The 23,971-nt window shown below is 40.4% G+C and overlaps 1 protein-coding gene across 2 annotated transcripts; it reads left to right on the top strand.

Moving 5' to 3' along the window:
* The first annotated feature begins 3,938 nt into the window (after positions 1–3,938).
* ap1m1 (adaptor related protein complex 1 subunit mu 1) lies at positions 3,939–15,063 on the top strand. 2 transcript variants are annotated; one of them, XM_068738198.1, is made up of 12 exons: positions 3,939–4,126; positions 5,116–5,272; positions 5,399–5,466; positions 5,595–5,725; positions 6,335–6,482; positions 6,688–6,814; positions 7,120–7,259; positions 8,708–8,779; positions 9,080–9,238; positions 9,474–9,599; positions 13,737–13,812; positions 14,218–15,063. In XM_068738198.1, exons 1-12 carry the CDS (start codon positions 4,085–4,087, stop codon positions 14,238–14,240), a joined length of 1,269 nt encoding a protein of 422 aa, XP_068594299.1. In that variant the 5' UTR covers positions 3,939–4,084; the 3' UTR covers positions 14,241–15,063. The 2 variants fall into 2 exon arrangements, with proteins under 2 accessions (XP_068594299.1, XP_068594298.1); XM_068738197.1 differs by having other exon boundaries at positions 7,117–7,259.
* The last annotated feature ends 8,908 nt before the right edge of the window (positions 15,064–23,971 follow it).

Below are 23,971 nucleotides of genomic sequence, written 5' to 3'. Positions count from 1 at the left end.
CATGTTTCTCACCCAGACCTTGGTAGATGGTGTTAAGGAACACACACTGTACTGTGGATGCATCATACTTAACCACAGAGTTAGATTGTCTGGATGTGAACATTATCTTCTGCTTTAGTCCAATTGTCCTGTATAAAAACTGCTGAGGTGTCTCATGTTCGTGTTGTTTTGCACACATCGGTTCTTGAAACAGCTCTGTGCTGCCCCTCTCACCAAGATGAGATTGGAGGAAACTTTTCAGCTCTGTGACAGTCATTTCTTCTTTGTTTGTGAGCATATCTCTGAAGTTTCCAGGTTTGATTATGCGCAGAACTCCTCTGATGATCTCATTCTCTGTGTGTCGCTCTCTCAGTCCCTCATCTACTTGTTTGCAGATGCCGTTATAGCTCGTATCTGATGCAGTGTCCCCGATCTGCCCTCCATGTATTTTAAATTCCCTACGCTGTAGCAGTGGGAGATCCCTTAAGGCTATCATAGTTTCACCTGCATGAGTGGGCTGTTCTGTTGTGAACTGAGGTACGTATGTAGTGAGGTGAATGATCAATGTGTAGCCTACTGGTTTGGGTGGGCTGTTTTTCGGTGCTGGAGTTACGTAAGCATGAGGGACTGTGTTTAGCCTGCTGGGCTGGTCACAGTCCCTCAAACTAGGCAGCTGCTTGTCTGCAGTGTGTGTGGTAAGTGGAACATTTAACTGGAGGAGTTTGCTGTAAATCTCCTCATAACTGGACAGTGACTTCTGCATATCAAGCTCATTGGTATCGGTATTAGCAGTGGCTGTATCAGTTTGTGTGTGTGTCCTATGTGTGTCAGTGTTCACTCTAGTCACTTCATTTAGCATTGATCCAGAATAATCATTAGCAGTAGCTCTGTCAGTGGGAAATGAATGCATCATGGTTGGTGTTTTAATCTCCACCTCAGTATTAAATTGTTGAGTCTCTGGACTCTCGCTATGGTCCTCAATGATCTGATCTACTTTATCTTTCAGGTCCAGTAACCATGACATACCCTCATCTTCTAACATCATTAGGGAGTTGCTAGACATATAAGCAGACAAATATTCAAAACAACTCTCCTCGTCATTTTCGTCCAATTTATCTGATTTAAGCTCATCAACTGGTCCAATACTTTGAGTGAACTCAAAGATCTCTTCAGATGTCAGGTTGTGGAGTCCTTTCTTTATTGTCCAATCAAGTCTCTTTCTCTCGTTGTCAGACATGCCGCACGTTGTCGACGCCCTGGGACTGTTGAGTTGCACGCTCTTGGCTTGGATTCCACTCTGCTGGTTTCCTCACCCTGGCAGTCGCACACTCGTAGTGCCCCTCGCTCTGGCAACGTGTCGTCACTCTGGCCCACGGTTCATGGATCATGTGAGGAATTGTATGTATATTGAGTGTCTGTGAGGGGGTTTGAGGAATGTGAGAAGGTCTGAACCTGCGGGGGATGGAAGCGTGCTGACCAAAGGAAGATGACCTACCAGGACAAAGGTGTCAAAGGCCCGGAGGGGCTTATCAGATTACAGCCAATCACTGAGATGATCGATAGGCTGAGGAATGTAACTTTGGGGGGACAAGAGAACTGTAAATCCGAGGAGAGAATCAGACCTCCGCGTGGCCCGGACGGGGTCTCACTTTCATGAAATGAATATGTTTGTTTTGTTATTAATAGTGTATTCGGTTTGTAACTGTTTTGCTTCTGTCGTTATTAAATATCTTTTGATTTAATTTTAACTTGGCCAGCTGATTTTTTGCCACTACTTTGTTGACGAAAGACGCAGCAGTGGGAGACATGCGGCCTCCCTTTGTCTGCGAGAGAATTGAGACCCTAACAATCACTGGATCAGCAGTTGACCCCCATAGCATTGCCGATCCCGGACAAAATATGCTCGTCAATGTACTTTTGTGTTGTTGTTGAATATATTTATTGATTTTCATATTTTTCCACAATAAATAAGGACACAAAAGCAAAACAGATATACAGATAAAAACACAGAATAAAAGAAAAAAACATGATGATCATGGTCATCCTGATATGCATAAGCTACATTTCTTCATCAGAAAAAACAGAGTTGGTTGGGTGACTTAGTTTTCAGGTAGAGCATTAAGCGTTTTTTAAAATATCTGTGTCTTGCCTTCAGTAGTATACGTCAGTATTTCCATTGTAAGGCAGCCATTGATTATTAGTTGGTGCTTCACATTTTTTCCATTGAAGAGCTATAAAATACTTTGCCAATAGCATTCAAAAACTGAGCAGTTTTTCCTCTGATTTTGGTAGTTTCATTTCATCAGAAAAGAGACAAAGACATGGACAGAGAGGTAATGTACGGAAACAATATTAGATACCCAGAGAATGTGCATCTCCTGGCAATTCCACATACAGTGTATAAATATCTCGTCCTCTGAGACACATTTGACAAGTGTCTGGATTTTTTTTCATTAATTTTGTGTAAAATAATCTTGTGTTCTTGTAGTCTGCGACCGTTTTTCACTGCCTTTTTCACATTTAGTTGCAATAAATGGAAATCGTAGTACTACAGCATACCATAAGACAATAGTGAGCTTTCAACTTTGTGAGAAGTGTTTGCATTGAGGTTTCATTGAAACATTTGAAAATGGTACTATCTTTTGGTGTTCATTATGTGGCAAGAGCTGTTTTACCTAAACATTGGTAGCAGTAAAAGTTGTCTAGTGCAGATCAACCATTCATCCAGTAGAGGGAACTACAGGATGAAAACAAGGTTGATGACAGAAAGAAGCAGGTCTGTGTAACATGGCTCAGAAACCATGGAAGCTTCAAAGAGCGTGTTTACATGAAAGAAATGCAAACTCTGGATTTATAGTGGTGTTGCGGCGTTCCGTCGGTGTTGTTCTTTGTTAAGCCGCAAATGAGCTGCAGACACAGTGATTTCAGTTTCGTACGCGAATGACAGGAGATCGTTTAGTTCTTTTCCGTTTGTCTTTATTTTGAGCAGCAACGCGTTAACTAAATAAACAAATAATATTCTCTGTCACACGGTAGAAAAACTACATGTTCCTTGCCTAAGCAGCTCTTCGTTTGCACCTGCTGACGTCATTAAAACACGACAAAAGGGAGCGTCAATCATTAACATAAACGCCTTTCAATATATTTCTTAGTTCCTACACAAGCATAATTCAGAAATGAAATTATTAATATTCCCAAAATTCCAATTAAATAATATATACACTTTAATATATACACTTGGGGCTCTTACAGTGGTCTTGGTAAAATGTAATTATTTCTGATGTGTGCATTGCGTTTTTTAGGGCGACCGTGGCACACTGGGTTAAGAGGGTCGTCTGGTAACCGCAAGGTCGACGGCTAAATTTCGTGCATGTGTAAAAAATGTAAATGACAATAAAAGAAATTTCATTGTGTTCCAAAAATCAAATAAATGAACATTGCATTTCGCCATGCATGTGTGGATGACATCCACACATTATCAAACAACATTTTACACACGCTTTACTACAAAAGATGATATAGAGACAATTTAATAATGTTCTATATCCGAATCCATGTCCATTCCATATCAATAGAAATAGGATGAGACTAAGACATGGGCACGGGCTCGTAGTTTCTGTCTGTACTGTTGTCAGGTCAACAACGGGAGAACGGGTGACATGTTGCATCCATCAGTGACCTTGTTGCACAGGTTTATATGCAGAAAAACACTTTAAATTGTCACACAAGGCAACGATAATTTAACTTTTACATGATTTAACCTGATGCATGCTCAATAAAACAAAACGTTTCTATGTATTTCTTAGTTTTTACGCCTATGTATCAATATACCAGCCATTATCCCCATCCATTCACAAAGAAAGTGTCTATTAAATGATTTTGGAACCTCTCTGGAGCACTAACAGTACATCCTCCGGTCTACAGGGGGCGCTCGTCAGATGCCCGGATGGTGTGACAAACCAAACAGGGAAGGGTTGCTTTCCTCCTCTTCAGTATTATGAATGAAAGTCTGTTCTTTGATTTTAGCCCCGAAGTAGTTATTATCAAACGTTATCAATAAGCTGCTGACACGGAGCTGAACTAAGCTCGCGTAAATTAGTTCAAGATGTCTGCGAGTGCGGTGTATGTCTTGGATTTAAAAGGAAAGGTAAGATAAAGGGGCAGCCTGCTACGTTGCTAAACTGTCTTTAGCCTAGCTAGCAGCCCTGCTAACACATTCTTTGCTGACAGATCACGATGTGGTTTAATCTGCAGTAGAGCAGCTGAGCATCGGCATAGGTTGATATGCTATGTTAAGGTTTTGGCCCTTTTAATTTAAGCCAGTAAAGTGCACAAGGAGGTCAGATTCATGTGATGGTTTAACTGGAAAATATTAGGCCACGTAGCGACAGGAAAACAAAACAGGTGACCAGCTGTTAGCATCAGGGACATGTCAACGGTTGCCAAAACTCCCTTCACAAGTCTACAGTTTAACGCCTCTTTGCTTACATGCAAGGCGTTACATACATGGTATGATGTTCCTACAACCTATTTTCACCCGTGTGCGTCTTCTGGTAAATACGGCGTAGAAGTTATTAATCCAGAAAAATCACATTTAGCAGCTGTTCGTTGCTACCACGTACAAATGTTTCAGTGGAATAAAAAAACAGTTAAAACTAATAGGTGCATCAGAGACAAGGCAGCTACTTGTTTGACAAATTGCGATATTGTAACGATGTTTGCATGTAGATTAAGATGTCAGATTTTCCACCTAGGTTAGTATTGTTTGTGCACAAAGTATAAGTATAAGTAAAGATTAATACACATGAATGAACCCATGTGACAATATGTTTAATTGGCTGTATTAGAAACTTTACCCATTTGTGACTGACAACTAACATTTCAATAACTTCAACCATAAGTTACAATGAAAAACAGGACACAGTTTAAGAGGAAATATATACATTTACATACACATACATTACATACACATGTGTGTATATATATATATATATATATACACACACACACACACACACATATATATGAACATACACATACTAATGTGTAAATGATAATAGCAAATACAAAAATACAGTATTGTAAACTAGTAGTGCAGATGTTGCTAACATTGAGTAACATCAATATTCCTTTCAGGTCCTCGTGTGCCGAAATTACCGGGGTGATGTGGACATGTCAGAGATCGAGCACTTCATGACCCTTCTGATGGACAAAGAGGAGGAGGGGACCCTGTCTCCAATCCTGGCCCACGGGGGAGTTCGTTTCATGTGGATCAAACACAACAACCTCTACTGTATCCTTCACTCTGTGTTATTGTACCCAACCAACTTGTCAACATTTGGTATTATGTCTCTTGTGTCGCTGTGGTGCGTGTATTTTCAACTCTTGTAGCTAAAATTCTTAACACGCATCACATCAGTGGTTGCAACATCCAAGAAAAATGCTAGCGTCTCTCTGGTCTTCTCCTTCTTGTACAAAATTGTCCAGGTAGGACTGAACTCTTTTTCACTGTCTACAGCAGAATTAGATAGTAAACAACACTAACAAAGCCATATATACTTGATGTTTGTAGTGACGGACAAATGGGAATATAAAACAGCAGTTGTGTTTTTCAGGTTTTTTCCGAGTATTTCAAAGAATTGGAGGAAGAGAGCATCAGAGATAACTTTGTCATCATATACGAGCTGATGGATGAGCTGATGGATTTTGGCTATCCTCAGACTACCGACAGCAAAATTCTTCAGGAGTGAGTTTCTTCTTTAGTCTCATTGCTGCTAACTTTATGTACGTTCTTTGTAGATGCAACTAATGAGTACTCCCGTTATTGATCCATAAAAACAATATTCTGGCAATGACAAAAGCTGTTGAGAAGCTTTAATGTTTGGTATTTCTACCTGATAATCAACTTTAGTGATTTTGTGACATTGTTGATAACCCTAACCCTTGTGCAAATATTCAGAATGACATTTCCTCCTGTTTTTACCAATCAGTTCAGCACACAGAATTAGACAAGCTATTTGATGTAACGTATTTTTATGCAGTGGTTGTTGTGTTCATCAGGTTTCACAGATTGTCATTTCTATAAGTCAAAGTGAGCTTAGTGTCCTCACCATGAAGTACTGCAAATGACCGTTTACGTGACTTGTCTGTGCTTGCTGCAGACATGTAGTAAGCTAACTCTGGATTTCCCCCGAGTGTCGTGAGGAAGGACAGTCAGACAATCCTCCCTAAGTAACCATAAGAGTCTCTGCTCGTCTTTGATGCTTTCGGGAACTCGCCTCCGCAGACAGTTGATTTTCCCTTTCCTCTGTTTTGCCTCTGTGTTTACATTTTTTTTTTTTTTTTTGTCTTTCAGATACATAACCCAGGAGGGGCACAAGCTAGACACTGGCGCCCCGCGACCCCCCGCCACGGTCACCAATGCTGTCTCCTGGAGGTCAGAGGGCATCAAGTACAGGAAGAATGAGGTCTTCCTGGACGTCATTGAGTCAGTCAACCTCCTGGTAGGAACTCCTTGTTTTAGAAGCGCTGTGTTGCTCAAGGAATGCTAGTCACAATGCTTGTAAACTTCCTCCCTGTGTGCGTCACAACATCAGCTATCTGAACTTCTGTGGGCTGCTGTGAGAGCTCTCCTTAAAGCTCTTTTTAAATGGCTAATGCTTTCTATGATGGCGTTCTCTGTAACACTTTTATTGCTCTATTTTTCAGGTTAGTGCCAATGGTAATGTTCTACGTAGTGAGATCGTTGGCTCCATTAAGATGCGTGTCTTCCTGTCTGGAATGCCTGAGTTGCGGCTTGGCCTTAATGACAAGGTTCTGTTTGAAAACACAGGAAGTGAGTCCTCTTATAACAGACTTTTGGTTGTTTTGTGTGATCACACTATTCGAGCTGGGTGAGGAGCTGCCTGACGGACGATTTGATGATAATACATATCCCTTTCAAACTATACAAGTGTGAAAATTAGACAATTCTTCCTGGCGCTCATATCTGTCACCTCATACTTAGCAGAAAAAAAACAAAAAGTTATATACAAATGCAATTTGACCTTGGCCTGATTTGTACCAGTTCATGCAGTGCAGGTACGCTCTTGTCTCTCTTTTTCTTCTTTTCATTTCATCTCTTGTTTTTTCATGGAGGAGGAAAGAGTAAATCCGTAGAGCTGGAAGATGTGAAGTTTCACCAGTGTGTCCGTCTGTCTCGCTTTGAGAACGACCGCACCATCTCCTTCATTCCTCCCGATGGAGAGTTTGAGCTCATGTCCTACCGCCTCAACACTCACGTGAGTACTATAGATCTATCAGCAGGGACTGGTGGTCCGATAGACTGACCCCTAACAAGAGGAAGGGTGTCAACTTAACGCCTGCCAAGCACCAAATCCCACTGCACTTACTGGTAATTTTCTGAGATATCAGTTTTTAGTTCCTTGGGTTCCACTAGCCTTTTTGACTTTGCATGTTGCATGCATGTTGTCCTCACAGCATATCAACCGATGAATCAGCTGTTGGAATTACAGGCAGACAATCAAATACAATGTATTTGGAATCATAATTAAGCAGCCCACCACAATAACTCCCGGCACTCTTAACGGCCAGTCTCCCCCTAGTAGCAGGTTAATCTTTACAAAACTGTAAATCCTAGAGATAGCTTGAAGGCTTATATTTAGCAAAGGTGTTTACAACAACTTTTTTGGGAGGCACAGTCAGTAAGCTAATATTTAAGTGACGAGATCTTGACCAAACCAGCATTTGCTCAAATGAGGCTAAATTGCTTCATCAAGAGAACCAAGAGCATTTCAAATACCAAAAACATAATCCGTGGAGAATCATATGGAAGGAGGACAGGGGGAGGATTTAGGAACTCAATTAAGGTTAAGGACATTTAAAGTGACCTCAAATTCTCGAATACATGTTTCACAATAGAATTGCCAGTAAGCTTGTGGGAAAGGAAGTAGCACAGTGGAGCAGAGGTCTCTCCAGTTGTAGCTACTAGGGGTCAAACTTGAAACGTCTAGAGTGGCACATTGCTCAATCATACCTGTCATACCTCCTCCTTCCACAAATTCACCCCAATTTCATGATTGAGTTGTGGTAAAGAAGGAATGAACACAACAAGTTAAAAGTTACATATTCCTTCACTAAAAGTATCACTCAGTGTGTATCTTGGTCACAAATATAAAAAAAGACCCAAATTTAGGGGATCAAGATTGTTTTCATGTGAACACATTTTGTGCCTCATTATCTTCTGATTGGCTGATATATTTTTATCAGATTTTTTTTAATGCGATTTTGAAAAACTCTAATATCAATATCTCAAAAGATATAGTAGTATCTCAAAGATGTAGTATCTGCCGGGCTATATACTGTATATATGTTTAGTAAGAAACATGTTGCATAACGACACAGGGTGTCAAGTACCCCCCCCCCCCCCCCACGTTTTGCGCAATCTGTGTCTTTCCCTTGATTTCCTCTGCAACACAGCACACCGCACTGATTTCACACAATGCAAAGTTTGAGTGTATGACTTTTTGTTGTTTTTGTTGGTAGTAAATATATGTATGCCTACAAATGCATGTCCTATTCTTAAATGTTTAGTGTTGGTTCTATCCACCAGGTGGTGACTGTGTCACATGTTGTTATTTAAGCGGACATGTATGTTCAGTGTAATAGAGCCTGTTCAAGATGAATTTGATAGTGGGTAAAATGTGTGTTTTCTTTTTTTATTTCTCAGGTGAAGCCCTTAATCTGGATTGAATCTGTCATCGAGAAGCACTCCCACAGTCGGATCGAGTACATGATCAAGGTAGGTCACTTTTGCGCTCGTCATTCATAGCAACATTCTTGTTGTTGTCAAATCTGGTTCCCATAGTTTATTCTTAAAATAAAAAGTCAGAAAGAAACATGTGATTTGACGGTAATGAAGTTCAGCTCGACTCATAGTATGTGAACCATCACATCAGGGTACCGAATTGCTTTTCAGGGACTTAATTGTTGCTTATGTTGTGTATCTAGTTTTCATGTGAGGCAAACCGTATACAATACTGTCATCAAGCTCTGCTTTGATGGCTGTTAAAACTCGACCTGCTTGTTTTTCTCGTCTCAGGCGAAGAGTCAGTTCAAAAGGCGCTCCACAGCCAACAACGTGGAGATCCACATTCCTGTGCCAACGGACGCTGACTCACCCAAATTCAAGACCACAGTGGGCAGCGTGAAGTGGGTGCCCGAGAACAGCGAGATCGTCTGGTCAATCAAGTCCTTCCCTGTGAGCATAAATCCTGACTCATGAGTATCGTGCAGATGTTAAAAAGTGATCGCGTGAGCTTACGGTTGGGTTTTAAATAATGCTGCAAGATGTTGTGTTGCAATTTACTTGTTTCTCAACGGACTCTTGTTATGGTGGGTCAGTGCTGTGCTATAGATAATGTTTATAATGACTTAGCAGTAGAATATCAAATGTAAGTTTTGTATGAAAAAAAATCTGTGTTGTCTTCTCACAGGGTGGGAAGGAGTATTTGATGCGCGCCCACTTCGGTCTGCCGAGTGTAGAGGCTGAAGACAAGGAGGGGAAGCCACCAATTAGTGTCAAGTTTGAGATCCCATACTTCACCACCTCAGGCATCCAGGTACTCTGTCAAACAGTATTTGCATATAGTTCCACAAGTAATTTGTTCAAGCTACTTGCAGGAGCAAGAGGGTAGAAGTAAGTTAAGCCGAAACTCAAATCCCCTTGGAGATAAAATACACATTTTAATTAAAAAAAAACAGGGTGTTTGTCACAGGAAATACACTAAATCTGTTTACAGTTCGAACTGTGTTTATCATTCCTATTTAGTAAACCATCTGGGAGCAGGTTCAAGCAAATGCCTCAGTTTATCTGCACCTGCTGTCTGATTATCGCCCAGCGTACATGCATGCGTAGTCCACATATCTTGCGGTGCTCGGTTGTTTAATCCTGGATTTAGAATTTATGGTACGGAGCAACGTCTCTCGTATAAACTCTGTCTCTCTCTAGAGCAGGAATTCAAACAATTCATATTTGACCTGTTTTTGGCCAGAGGGGGCAGTACGGATGCACTGTTAAACTGTGAGACTCTTTTTTGTGGTAGAGAAATTGTCTACAGTTGAACAAACCAGAAAGCAACTGCTCATCAACTTGGACTGAGCCCTCTGCCTTCATGTTAATCACAGTGATAGAAAATGTCATTCTTAGTTACAGGTGAGTAGATTCATTGGAATTTGATTGTGATTCCCATGAAAATGAGAGAGGAGGTAATGTTTTTCCTTCATGTTTGAATAAAAACTTGCTGACCACAGACTTACACAGATGGGCTAAACTCACTGTATAATCCCAGTTGTCCTGTGATTATATGTGTAGCATTACAGCAACACAAACTTATGTTTCTCCATGTCTGAATGTGAGGAAACAATGGCAACTTGACAAACTCCATTTGAAAATAGAAGTTTTCCACAATGATTTATTTTACATTATTCCACCCCAGTGTTAAATTAACCAGATCTCAAGTGTGCTTCATCGTCTAAACCCTAAAGCAATAACTTTTGAATGTTCTCAACTGATGTTTAAACCAGAAGTTGTAAAAAAAACGGTGCATTCATTTAAATGCTGGTTTTCTAAAGACCTAGAACAAGTTATCAATGCCACTGTTGTTAAGAGCTTTAATATGATGGATGCTTTATTATTGAGCAGTAATTCACTGTCAAATGTCCTATTCAAAATATTACTTTTATAGCAATCTTATTTTTAATATTAAGCTCTTTGATCAACTTAATTCTTCTCAGCTGATGTGGGGCCTGAATCTCTCCTTCTTACACTTCTGTTTACTTCTTAACTTTAAACACTGCTTTCTGTTTCATTCAAATTAAAAGAGCTGAGTGGTCATATTTTCCAGCTTCTCCACATTTCCTATGATACTCAATAAAACCTTATTAAGTTGTATGGACATTATGCAGCCCACTCGGAAACAAGAAGCTTGAGCCCACGGTAATTGAAATATGTGATACTTTTAATTGGGGTGGTTTTGGCAGTACAAGAATGCTTGCCATTTTCCAAGGTAATTTGGCAGCTGAAAGAAGTAATCTTCTTTTCCTTCCTTCCTTTCACATCTTTCCCAATCCACAAATGAACAGATGCTTGAATAAAAGGAAGCGCATCAAGTCATTGTGCAGCGAAAAAACAGGTGTCGAGATGCTTCGCATATCCATGAAATAGAGATAGGGATAGAGATTACTCCTTTGGTGCTTATGGTTATTTATAAAAATGATTGTCCAAGGTAATTTTTCAACGCTTTTATGATCACAAGCAGAAAAAAACAACAATGTTCCTTGGGCACTAACAACAGAAAACTTATTTTTTTCTTAACTGACCACTGCTTTATTTACAGTGAAAGTGAACTTTCAGTAATCCACACTTCTTTTTATGGACCATGGCAATGTGTAAAATGTGTTACATACAGCATACACATGAAACATTGAATAAGTAGAATAAAAAAATAACTAAAGGTAATAGAAAAAAACAACCAAAAGTCATATAATACACAGTGCAACTAGATCAAACTTGCTCATCTGTTTGGTTGATGGATCCTCTTTTTGTGGTGTTCTACAAACCATTGTTAAACACCACAAAATATATATATAACGTACTTTAACTGAGTGCTAAATGGTTTTTAGGGTAATTTTTTCAAGAAGACATGACATGTCAACTACATAGCTGAAACTTGTTTGAGAAGTTAAGGGCGATTTAGGATCTACAGGTATCAGTCTACGATATTGGTGCTTTAGTTGTAGCAGTTTACCAGTTCCCAAAATTGTTGAACCAAAAGCTTAAAAACTCCTTGCTCAGCGTTTGCAATCATACTGTGGTGCACCCACCATCTCAAAGGCAACTTATGAAGAGCCATATTCCCATCGAACTCTTGTGTCAGGCCAGTAACCTTTTCCTTATTACAGGGCAACAGCAGACTGGGTCTCAGACTCTAATGCAGCCATGAACACCACTCTCTACGTGTGAGAAGAGGCTGTGAAGCTTAATTAGACACATGTAAATATCAAAGCATGAGAAAGTTCCTCTTAACTCTACCACTAAGTGTAGGGCAGAGCACATGTGAAGTGTGTATGATGCACGTAACTGCACCTTATAAATTTAACTAGAAATGGAGTAACCCCACACTTTGGCCGAGTGGCAATAACAGCAGAAGTGTCGCTACATTTTTTAAATCGCCCGTCTTTAGGTGATGCTGAGGGAACGTTGGCAGATGCATTTTGGGCCGTAGCTTCTACCAAGAGCCTGATAGATCCAGACCACACATGTAGTCTGTACTTACCAAATGAGATACAACAAACATCCTCCTTTTCCCTTCTCATCTTACAACCCATAATGATATTTTGCGGAGGATTGCTTTTGATGCCGTTTTGCTGACTGCGTACCCACGGTCAGACCGACTGCATGTTTGGCTGCTGGGGTTCAGAGAGAAGTGCTGTGCTGGGCAGACTCGGTGATCCCGCGTCCATGTGTTTGTCGTCATGTGTCTGGTGTCCGAGGCGCTCTCTCTCTCTCTCGCTCTCTCTCTCTCGCTCGCTCGCTCGCTCTGTCTATCTGACCTCACTGTGTAGTGGAAGGTAATAACAAGGCGGCCACTACCGAGGCCTTACCAGAGGCTCGCCGCCGCTCGACCCACAAATTCCTGCCCTGTCTGTCCAGCTTTCGGCTGGGAACGGGCAGGATGGAGACATGGCAACGTCTCCCAGAGAAAGGTCATGTCAGGCCTTTAGGTGACCGCTCTCATCACTGCTAATTGTGAGAGGACAGAACCGAATGTTGTTGTTTTGTTTTGCAGAAGGGTTTGTGTGAAACTTCGTAATAGCAGTGACAGTGACATACTCCATTGTTACCGTTAGATTGATTGATATACCACAGAGAAGTGAATTCTCGATGTCATTGTGGTTGAATTGTGATATAAATGATCTCCATAATGCATGTAAAGTAATATTTCGTCATTTATGAAGAAAAACGATGTGCAATCATGTTCAGTGATGGCGTGGTATTTTTAGAGTATGTTTTTTGAAAAATCAGCTCTGTTGTAACACAGGTCTGGTGAAATATCAGTTAATGGCTTGTGAAAGTTGTATCTTGTTAATGCTGATGTGCATTTTTTTTCCTCAGAGGCCTAAAAAATTACAGTTATGTAAATTAACTTAGTTTCCCTTGAAAGCTGTTCTGTATCTGCTTCCCTTCTCGCACTGTGACTCATACTACTACTTCCTCACCATCAACACTACTCTCACTACAACTTGCAGCTCGCCGCAAGCTTAAAGGAGTACTCCACTTAAACTGTGTCTATGAGTATCGAATGATGCTGTTGGATTGAAAGGAGGCTGTGAAAAGTTTGTAGCTTTGCTCCTTTGCAGACGATGTAGGCACAGCAGAGACTCAAAAATCAAAATACTGTTTAAAAATATTCATAGAAACTTCTCCAACCATAATGCACTTCTCCACTCTCTATGTGCGATATGTTACGAACAATTCCAGTGTATGCTGGGATGGGCTCCAGCCTGCAATGATACCCTGCACAGGTTAAATTCAGACTGTGAAAGTTTTAAAGAATAGGTAGTTTTAGCCTCTTTTTGTGTTACTGGTTAGACTATAACACAGCAACTTACAGCAATGATGTGCAAACCCCAAAACTGTTCATATCAACAAACGAAATTGTTGGTAAAAGTCATTCAGCTTTGTTTTCCCTCAACAGGTGCGTTACCTGAAGATCATTGAGAAGAGCGGGTATCAGGCCCTGCCGTGGGTGCGCTACATCACCCAAAATGGAGGTAGGTTATGATTTCACTAATACTGGTGCAGAGTGCCCGTATCTGCAGCTCTTAGGCAACAGTTGGGCAATGCAGTGCAATGTGGTGGGAACCAGCCTTGAACTGATGCAGTTCTATGAAAAGGGGATACACTGTAGAACATGAGGCAATGTGGCAACGTCCTGCGAAATGTGAGAAAGTGAACTTTTTTCTGTCGAGCTTCCCTGATCTACATACCGAAATTTTGAATGTTGCACATGTTGGTCTTTTTGCTAATGTTGCCACTAATTGCCAAACATCCTTATCTCATTTCCTTTGTATTCCATTCATTCTGGGTGGAAAGCATCAGCTGCCTCCACTTGATTTCTCTCCGATTCTCTCTTTTCTTTTGTCCATTTGATTAAGTTTTGTCCATTTCCTCCTCAGATTACCAGCTCCGGACCCAGTAGGCAGCGCCTCAGCCGGCAGTAGGCAGGTGGAAATCAGAGGGGGCGGCGTGGAGCCGCTAATGCGCTATCAATGGCAGGTGTCAGTCATGAGACCAGAGGACTGTCTTTTTCTTTAGTTTTTGTATCTGTTGAAGTTATAATGATTTCTGATCAATGCAAATATTAGTTGGAGCCTTCAGTTAGGTAAGGTTATCAAATAAAAAAAAAAGTAATTTTGTTTTATTACTGTGTGGCTCCTAATGTGAGCAAGGCCAAGGATAGCAGGAGCAATGTTTACATCCAACACACATAGCGCAGAGATGTATACAATCGTATCACAATGGGTCAAATGGTTTAAAAGAGTATGTTACAATTCTCATTTAAAGTTACTGTAATCACATCCTCGCAGGTTAATAACACTCTCCGGTCAGTCTGAGTAGGATGTTTTTTTATATGAAGCTGCTTTGTTCTGCCACAATTCCTATTTGTTGATTAAGTGTATATATTTGTTACATGTTGATGAACTTCAGTGTTATTTGTTTGCTAATTGTAAATTGAAAAGCAAAGTTGGCTCTCTTTTTTTTGGTGGTGGTGTAGTTTTATCACCTGTGATGCCATTGCTACATGCCAGAGCATTGCCCTCTCGGCTCCATGGCTGTTGTGCTTTTCATCAGTTTGACTCCTCTGACATTCAGCTTTGCAGAAAACATGAAGTTTAAGTCGCACGATAAAAAGAATACCGATTGAAAATCCCTCTTTTCCAACTTGACACATGTTTCCCTTTCCCCCGTCTGTAACCACACACCTTTTAAATCATTAAATGTCTATTTAGAGAAAACCGTTCCACCGTCTCCCTACGTCATTTTGTTTGTGATGTCAGCTCAGTCATCACAGTGAGCTGATATAGCGTCATTTGCAGGCACCTGTCCCACAGACCAATGAGGAATGCTGAATAGAGGGGAAAACTGTGCAGAGGAGGGGGGGTTTCCTGTATCAGGCTTGTGGGTGTAGTTGGTTCTTTCCACCCCGTCCTGGAGGTCTTTTCAAACAGTGCGACCCTTAATACCCAGGGCCCGTGATATCATAGGCAATTGAGCGCCAACACTCCGTAAACACGCAGGAGAGCAGGGAAGGATGTGACTCAAGCTGTGGTCAACGTTCACAGACATGCTAGAGAGAAATGTAGGATGGACCAGCACAGACTAGCTATTGTTCGTGCCAAGCCAGACTGCAGTGGTCCTGCATGAGGTCATTCCTTAAGTTTGTCCTGTAAGGGGACTGTGATACTTTTAATTCATGTGACTCAAAGCAGGTGCTGAAGCTCCACGTCACCATGACCTATCATTTTTTAACTTGTCACATGATGGACTTGATTCTATCATTGGTGTTTTTTCTTCTTCATTACATTTTTCTTAAAAGCACCTGTTTCTGTTAACAAGGAACACCTATAGAGCAGGTGTTCCTTGTCTGTGAACAAAATATGACTCACTTTTTAAAAGAGAGAAGCTATGTTATTTGGCAGTCAGTGTTCTCGATAGTCATCAAGTATTAACCCGCCTGTAACCGAAACATGAAAGCTGCTAAAGTTATGTTCTTATCTTCAGCTGTTTAGATCTTCTTCTTTTTCCCACCCGCAGCACATGAACCTTTTTCTGAGATAACGTCTCAAATATTACAGTAACATGTCGAGCAGCATTTTTCTGTCATACTTGGGACCGTGTGAGAAAAGAAGTTGGCAAATCTGCTGAATTGGGAGATAAGCAAAGTGAGTTTATCGAGCTTTTTGCAGACTTGCAGACTTGATCTCTTGAGTGAGCGCCCCCATTAGAGTGCAGTTTGGCATGTGAATACTTGTCCTATCCAGCAGTGATCTGAATGACAGGTATGAGACTGGTAATAACACCTAGTCAGACCAGATTAAAATGTATCTCGTCTACATCAACCTCTTAACAGTCTGATGTTAGGAGAGCTTTGGTTCTGGATCAAATACAGACATTTTTACAGGATTGTGTTTTCATGTAGACACTTTAACAACTGATAGTGATAATGTAAGATTCTCTAACTTAAAATCCACGCAGCACAGCTGTTGGTAGAACAGAGTTACTCCTCTCCCTCGCTGGGGAACAGTCTCTGTGATACTTGGCAGAGCATGTGAATATACTATTTGGCACATGATGAGAACGTTGCATTCATGAGGAAAATCCAACCTCTGGGGAGTCGGAGGGGAGACCTGACATACACCTCATGTTGCAAGATTGCTTACAGAAGTTACTGGAAAACATGAGTATCCTTTTTAAGTTCACAAATATTTACCATAAACTATCTTATCTAACATTAACCGCAGGGTCATAATGTTTCCTCATTTTTGTTAAACTGATGTGAGATTATGAAAAAAGCTAATCATCATCATTATGAGCGGAAGAATTGAGATTATTTACTCAAGTAAAAGTAGCAATGCGGCCATATAAATATACATTATTACAAGTTAAAGTCCTGCATTCACAATGTTATTTAAGTTCAAGTTTGATCAGCAAAATGTACTTAAAGTATCAAAAGTAAAATCACTCATTATGCAGCAGAATAGCTTCTTTCAGTGTTATATGATCATATATTAAATTATGAAATATGAATAAATATAATTATTTTACCTACTTCCTATACAGTGTTTATTTAATCAACTTATCATACTTTTTGTATCTAAAAATGTAATGCAAAAAAACAATCTTTCTTTTTAGCAGAAACAGAAGTTAAGTTGAGCCTTTACTTGGAAGTACAATATTTAAGTAAATACACTTTGATTCAGTTTGATTCCGCCACTATATTTTTTAAAATGTTTTTGTTGAACTTAAAGTACTGTGATTGTAAACCAATTGAAAATAATCATCAGAAATTAGGAGCTGGGAATAAGGAATTAGTATAAATGAATCCTGCCATTTTCAAATTTACACAGACCTTTCAAAAAATAGTCACAAGCTTCTGTCAATGCACTGTATTTTATCATTTGATGGTATTTAAAATGACAGCATTGGTGTTAACTTCAATAGCTCTGAAATTCATAGTTTGGAAAATTGTATAATATTGCTTGTAAAAGAATCACAGTAACTTCTAGGAAATAAAGTGGTTTTGCATTAACTTTAGGGTTAAATAAGTCAAATTCACCCCTGCATAGTACTAAGCAAAACAAGTGAACCTTGTGACACCTACATCATAACTAGGATAACAGGTAAATGAAATACAAGCTTCACCTTTCCCCTCATGGAGTTATTTGGTTGCCGTGCCAACACGCCATTGTTACTGATTTTACAGCAGAGGCCTCACTGTAGTTATTGTCAATGGAAAATAACTATGGTTACTCAACAGTGTGATGAAGCAACAGGTAGAGGTCTGACAGCGTGACAGTGTCGACTTCAAACACAGGTGTGCCACGAGGAACCCCATGTTTACCCACACACGGAACCCCGGCGCCTAGCAACCGAGGGAAATCCTCTTGTGTCGCATCAGGACTGTGATCCCGGTGTGACGTCAAGACAGGTCGTTCCCCTCTCAGGCACGCAAAGTGCCCCGATAATCACCGGAGTGGAGCCTTTCACTCTCAGTTGTGAAATACAAATACTTGAGTCACTGTGAGATAGTAACTGGAGAAAAGGTATTTCTCTCGGCGAGGGACTTCCTCCCACAGAAACCTGAAATAGTTGTTACACTTGAATAACACCAGGAGCTCAGTGTGTGGTCCGGACTGGCTTTACAGTAGGGTATTCCTCGAGTGTGGAGAAATTTTCCATCGTCCTGTGTAGACTGTAGAACAATATTGGTCTAAAGAGCACATAGCTGAGTGTTCAACGTAGCTGGCCTTGAAACACTATTGTTAACCCTCAGTGCCTCCAGGCCACACATCGCTGACAGATACAGCCCAGTGCAGTGCTTCATTTTAGGTCAGTTACTCGTAGTGTCACAAGGTCAAAGTGCACATCCGGCTAAACATATGGCACCATTGTTATATTTACCTACCATTAAGAGCTCTCATATAACAAGTGTTTTGTTATGTCTTTGCCTTGGAAACTGACTCATCAGCAGCGGGGTCTAAAGTCTGAAAGATCAGCAAGTACAGTAAAGCACGTACAACCTTATTATCAACCTCATTATCAACCTCCTTTCACCACACAGACCGTATTATTATGGACTACCAGAGCAATGCATCACAAAGTGGGGGTCGGACCCCCCAAGTCGTCCCAAGATTAATCACATAGGTCAGTAGATGATTAAAATAAATGTTAGACATTTTGTGAAATACTCTTATTCACTTGATTAAGATTACAAGATCAAGATCACCCTCATGTCTTGTGGTTTTGAAACCAATTAGCATAGCTTTGCATAAAGACTGGAAACTGGGGGACACAGCGAGCCTGGCTCTGTCTAAAGGTAACAAAATCCACTAAACGGAAGATCAGGAGTTTGATCCTCTCTAAAACCCCTTTAAAAAATGTTCAAACAAGACAAAAGCTCACAACTTATGGCCATAAGCTGTGATAAGGGATCACAAGTAGACACTTCGAGGCGCCAACTAATGATTATTTTCTTGATAAATTGTTTGGGCAATAAAATGTCCATTAAAATATCCCAGAGCCCATTGTGAGGGTCTTCAAATCGCTTGTTGTGTCAGACTAACAGTAGAAAACCCAGAAATATTCAGTTTAATATCACACAAAACAGAAACATGCAGAAAATGCTTACAATTGAGAGGCCTGAACTAGCAAATGTATGGCTTAATCTGACTTTTATTCAGCCTAACTTTCAGTTCTGTTTTTTATATTCCTGGAAAACTACCCTGGATACCGTCATGGCATCCAAAACAAAAAAGCCACTCACTGCTCGCTGTCAGCGGATCGCTGTTTGTTTTGTCAGTTAGTAAATGTGTCCTCCTTTTACACTTATCCAAACTGAATGTCAATACAAGAAGCATAGCTTGCTAAATATGCCCCCGGTCGTTCTTTCTTTCTATATTTACATGCTTGTCTTTCCTCTGTGCTGTGGAGTTACAGTGCCACGACATGCCCGACGCTGCTGAAGGATTATGTGAAAATTAAATATCTATAATGACGGTTCTGTACAACCTGAGGCAAAATCTACAGGCCAGTTCGAATCATGTTTTTCCTTTTGACAGCTGTCATGTCAAGTAAACAACCCCCCACTAAACAAATATAGATGTGTCCGGCTTGTATGAGAAGGAAGTTGTCTTGGAGAAAAAAGATGTCTTCCTTTATCAAATGCATAAAGAGAGAAGAAGCATCTAGTGTGTTCACATAGCACTGGGCATAATTTATGAATTATTACAAAGGAGGAAGTCCTTCACTCTTCTCTGTCGCTGAACAAAACCGTCAAAATCAATGTTGCTTGAGGCAGAATGCTGATTGAGAAGTCCTTTCTTGTAGCACAATAGATGGTGAAATCCTTGTCTGTCCTCTTTGAGAAAGCACAGGACACCTGGCTGTTAGATGTAAGTTCAAAGGCCTGTAGGAGCTTTCAGTAACCTTCTGTTCTTCTTTTATATTTGGATAAAGAAAGACAAGTGCACAGTGGACACAAAGACACCTTGCAATCTGGATAATGACAATTGCAGACCTTCAGCAGCACCACAGAGGACACACCTCTACTCCCTGTCCTTCAAATTGCTTTTTTAACCAGCTACAAATCTACATCTGGATATTATCTGGACAGTAACAGCTGTAATAAACATTGACACACTCGTCACAAACCACCTAATTCACTTTGATTGTCCACAAGAGCGCCTTTTGGTTTCGCTCCCTGCTACTGAAAATATTTGTGTTTTCCCGTCTCTCGCTCCTCTGGACATTTGATGGGCCTTGGACGGCGTCTAACATACTTTCTGCTGTCTTAATGCCGGCCTGTTGCACCAAATGGTATTTTAGCACAAGTGCATGGCAACAGCAAAACAAAGAGGCACAAGATGAATTCTTTGGCCGACCACTTTTTGAATTACTGATCATGTAAAAACCCGCTGTGGCTCCCAGATTGCAAACATCAGTCCTTGGAGCCTGCATGCAAACCAGCCCTCTAAATAGGCTTGTCTATTTCTGTTGGGCTGCGGGGGGAAACATGTGTTTGACATCAGTGTCACTCGCTATGGACGTTTTGCAGTGGGGCTTCATTGTCCCCTTACAGCAACTCCACTTAAAATGAACTGGTGACAATCGCTGATTTTAAAGAGTAATTACAGTCCAATCAATGAGCTCATGTTTGAGGACAGCCCTGCTTACTGAGGTTAAATGGTTTTTGGATCCAATCTTGTGTTTCATTTTGAATCTGTTTGGGCTACTGTTTATACTACCTCTTAGAAAAAGGGCTCTGGATAGACAGCAGCAGAGTAAACACACGCACAAAGTACAGCGTGTCCCGCGCCACAAGAAAGTCTCCAACACTATATTAAGCCATGTACAACATGCTCAACATCAAAGAGCAAAGTCGTGAGCAACTTTAAATCACTGAATTACTCAGAAACCTGATGCACAGGGACAGTTCAGGCAGGCGAGAGTGAATGAGCAGCTCCATTCTGCCATAACTACTGTTGAGGAGCTCATAATAAAAACACTAAACAGGCAAATTGCTCCAGCTGTGCTACTGATGACCCAGTGGAAAAAAAAAATGCTTAGTAGCTCCCAGGTGTAGATATGTAACAGCTACAATGTGTTTCAGCTAATAAATAATATTAGGTCACACAAGACTTAGTCTTATGAAATGTTTTGAAATGAGAATGACGTTAATATTCAGTCCATGTAGGGAAAGTCTGAGACATACTTTTCCCAACACAGCAGGATTACATGAAGGAGACATAAAGAAAACAGTGGACTTCAGGAGGATTTGCCTTCAAATCTGTCAGATTTTGACTTTTACTGCAAGTGAAGTTTTCATTTTCAGTTTGTCTTCAGTAATTCTAACCCTAAACTTCATTCTAAATATATATATATATATAAATGCCCTTCGCATCCATTGTTATTTTAACTTGTTGTACTATTTCAACTTTAAAAAGAAACCTTTTTACACGACATGCACATGGACATTTGCGGTGCTGCCTGTCACATGATCCTTTTACGCTAAAGGAGCAGAACCTTCATGTTATTCATGTCCATAACACAAAGTCAGCTTTTTGGAGTTTCATACAATTTTGTGAATCTGAGCTGAATGTCAATGTGAAGTAAACGTGAAAAAGAGCAGCTCACATCGCAACTCTCTGAATGAAATGTTCAAATAACAACTCTCCCGTTGAAAAGGCAGGTGATGCTTTTGACCAGTATCCTCATGAATCCAACCAGTAATTGTTTCCCAGTCGCAGAGTGTATTTACCCAATCAGCTCGTGGAGAAGAGGAGGAATGAGAGGCCTGTGTGACACCAGCTCTCTCCCTCTATAATTTCCGTCCCCATTTTCCACCAAGACCACTCAATCTTACAGCCATATGGCGGTTTGCTGCCATAACCATTCACAGCTGAGTAAAAATAAACCTTTGGGACGCATCCTGGGACAGGGGTTTGAAAATGCATTCAGTACAACTTGTGCTTGACTTTGAGCTGGTTACGATAACCTACTGTGATTCATCCTATCTGCAGATGATTCCCCTCATATAATTTGCAATGGGAGTACGGTCAGGGTATACAATATCATTCAGTTAAAATTCAAGGGTGAGGCAAAAATAGACATTCAACCACATGAAGGCGTTGAGACCAGAAATAGCTTGTTTGATGGGTATATATTTCAGTGGTGCAATGATGGGGTCTCTCCAGAGAGCTTTAAAAGCTCCCCCTCATTTATGATTTGGGGTAGGGTGGTTGCGCACATGGTTAGCTTACTGTGTGCTTCTGCATAAGACACAGACAGTTTAAGAATTCAAACATCCTGAAGCATTTAGATAGGAATAAAAAAAACGTCTTGAAATGTAAATTACACACTCTCCCAAAATAAACTCACTTGTTGAGAATGCCACTTATTGTTAATCTTGGATAAAATTAATTAGATTAGCCGATGCTCTTTCTTCAGTCTTTCAGCAAACACTGCATGTCTTCATACCACAGTCTGATGTAGTAACTACTGCACATTAGGAGGTGTGGCTGCCTCCCACGTTGATTAACCTGTAGATGTGGTGTAAGGCATGCAGACATGGAGACACGATCTTCGCCCACCTTCGAGCAATTACAGAGATTACTGTCTCCGTAATTATTGGGAGCGATTTATGGCCTAGTATTGTAACAGTTAGTATTTCACAATGGGGAATAACTGTTGAAACATATGTTCATTAACAGCTCAAATGCTTTTGTGCAGACAACCAGAGATTTAGGCAGAACGTTTATTTAGTTATTAGGCTCTTTAAACTCTGATATGAAGACTAATTCTTTTTTTGAAATGGCACACCGAGATTGATAAATCCCAACGTAGGTTTTCAACCACACTATGGCTCTAAGATGGCAATGTCGGTCAGACACTTTGGTCTGGACAAAAATATCTAAACTATTGGATGTATTGCCATGACATTTTTCACAAACATTTGTGATGCCCAGGTGAGGAGTTCTGACTTTTCCTCTAGCACCATCATAGGATTCACATTTGTAGTTCTGACCAAAATAATCTAGCATGCTGGCATTAAGTACAGCCTCACAGAGCTGCTTGTCTTGTTTCATCTGTAATCCTTAATTTCAAAAGCAATAAAGAACTGGAAGTAGAGGGTTTTCCCTTGACAAAAGAATATTCTAAAAAGGTGGTAAAAAAAGAAAAAGGAAACTGGTCATACTATGTATCTGAGAGACATGAATATTTGACAGTGAAAAGATCCTTTTAAATTGACCTCTTCACCCACAGGTTAATTGACTTTTCGACTCTCAGCATTCACAAGTGACTGAAAAAGCTTCAGCTGCCATCTGTCAGCATACCAAAGCTGAGGTTGTAGTGCTGTGATCACTATCTCAACATCTACACAGCGGGGCAATTTACTTGCATGCCCACAGGAGATCATAAGGCACTCAAGCGATAAATTACAAGACTGAATCAAAGACTGCGGTTCCAAGTGTGTGAACTGGAAATATTTCAAAATGATGTGTCCCTGACAACATTTCAGCAGCGTGGACATTTTTTACAGCTATTCCTGTTTTATGTGTCACTGTCACAATAGGATGTGCTTCCTCACAACCTCACACTCAACTTTTTGTTATAACAAGAATACACCAGGGATCTTTCAACCGTATCAGCATTGACATCGGTATTGTTGTCTTAGATGAATAGATGGGAAATAATTATTAAAAAGTGATGCAAATCCCCTGGGTGCTCTACCCAACAGGACACGTTGTTGAGTCACAGCTTGGGACAGCATGCCGGTGTTTTCTGTCAACTACACAGGAAATCCTACTTCGGTTTCATAAGTCTACATGAGCTCTGACTTTAAATATGTGTGTAGCAGTTGATTGTGGAGTGAAAAGGAGTTAAAGTTTGATTATAATAAATGACCACTACCAAGGTTTTTCACCTATTAACAATAAATCACAAACTTTACATTACTGGCAATCATTTTCCAAAGAATGCCGTAAGTTAGATTGACTTTCAGGCACTGGTTTCTGCTTATCACACTATGAAAATCTACTTGGGAAATCATTTATTGTAACATGGGAATATTGAATATTGTTTGCTGAACACACCAACAAGAGTTTCCACAATAGTTGTTGCTCACAGCTGTGTCATGGAAAGATAATGTAA

The sequence above is a fragment of the Cebidichthys violaceus genome, unplaced genomic scaffold, assembly GCF_023349555.1.
Source record: "Cebidichthys violaceus isolate CVI_PGR_0920_01 unplaced genomic scaffold, fCebVio1.0.p SCAF_8, whole genome shotgun sequence".
NCBI classification, from domain to species: domain Eukaryota; kingdom Metazoa; phylum Chordata; class Actinopteri; order Perciformes; family Stichaeidae; genus Cebidichthys; species Cebidichthys violaceus.
Note: the sequence above shows the minus strand (reverse complement) of the source record. Positions and strands in the feature narration are given on the sequence as shown.

Coding starts and splice junctions, on each gene's coding strand:
- ap1m1 (XM_068738197.1), top strand. CDS start 4,085: ATGTCTGCGAGTGCGGTGTATGTCTTGGATTTAAAAGGAAAG. Junction 6,483..6,687: donor TTGAGTCAGTCAACCTCCTG/GTAGGAACTCCT, acceptor TCTATTTTTCAG/GTTAGTGCCAATGGTAATGT. Junction 9,239..9,473: donor GGTCAATCAAGTCCTTCCCT/GTGAGCATAAAT, acceptor GTCTTCTCACAG/GGTGGGAAGGAGTATTTGAT.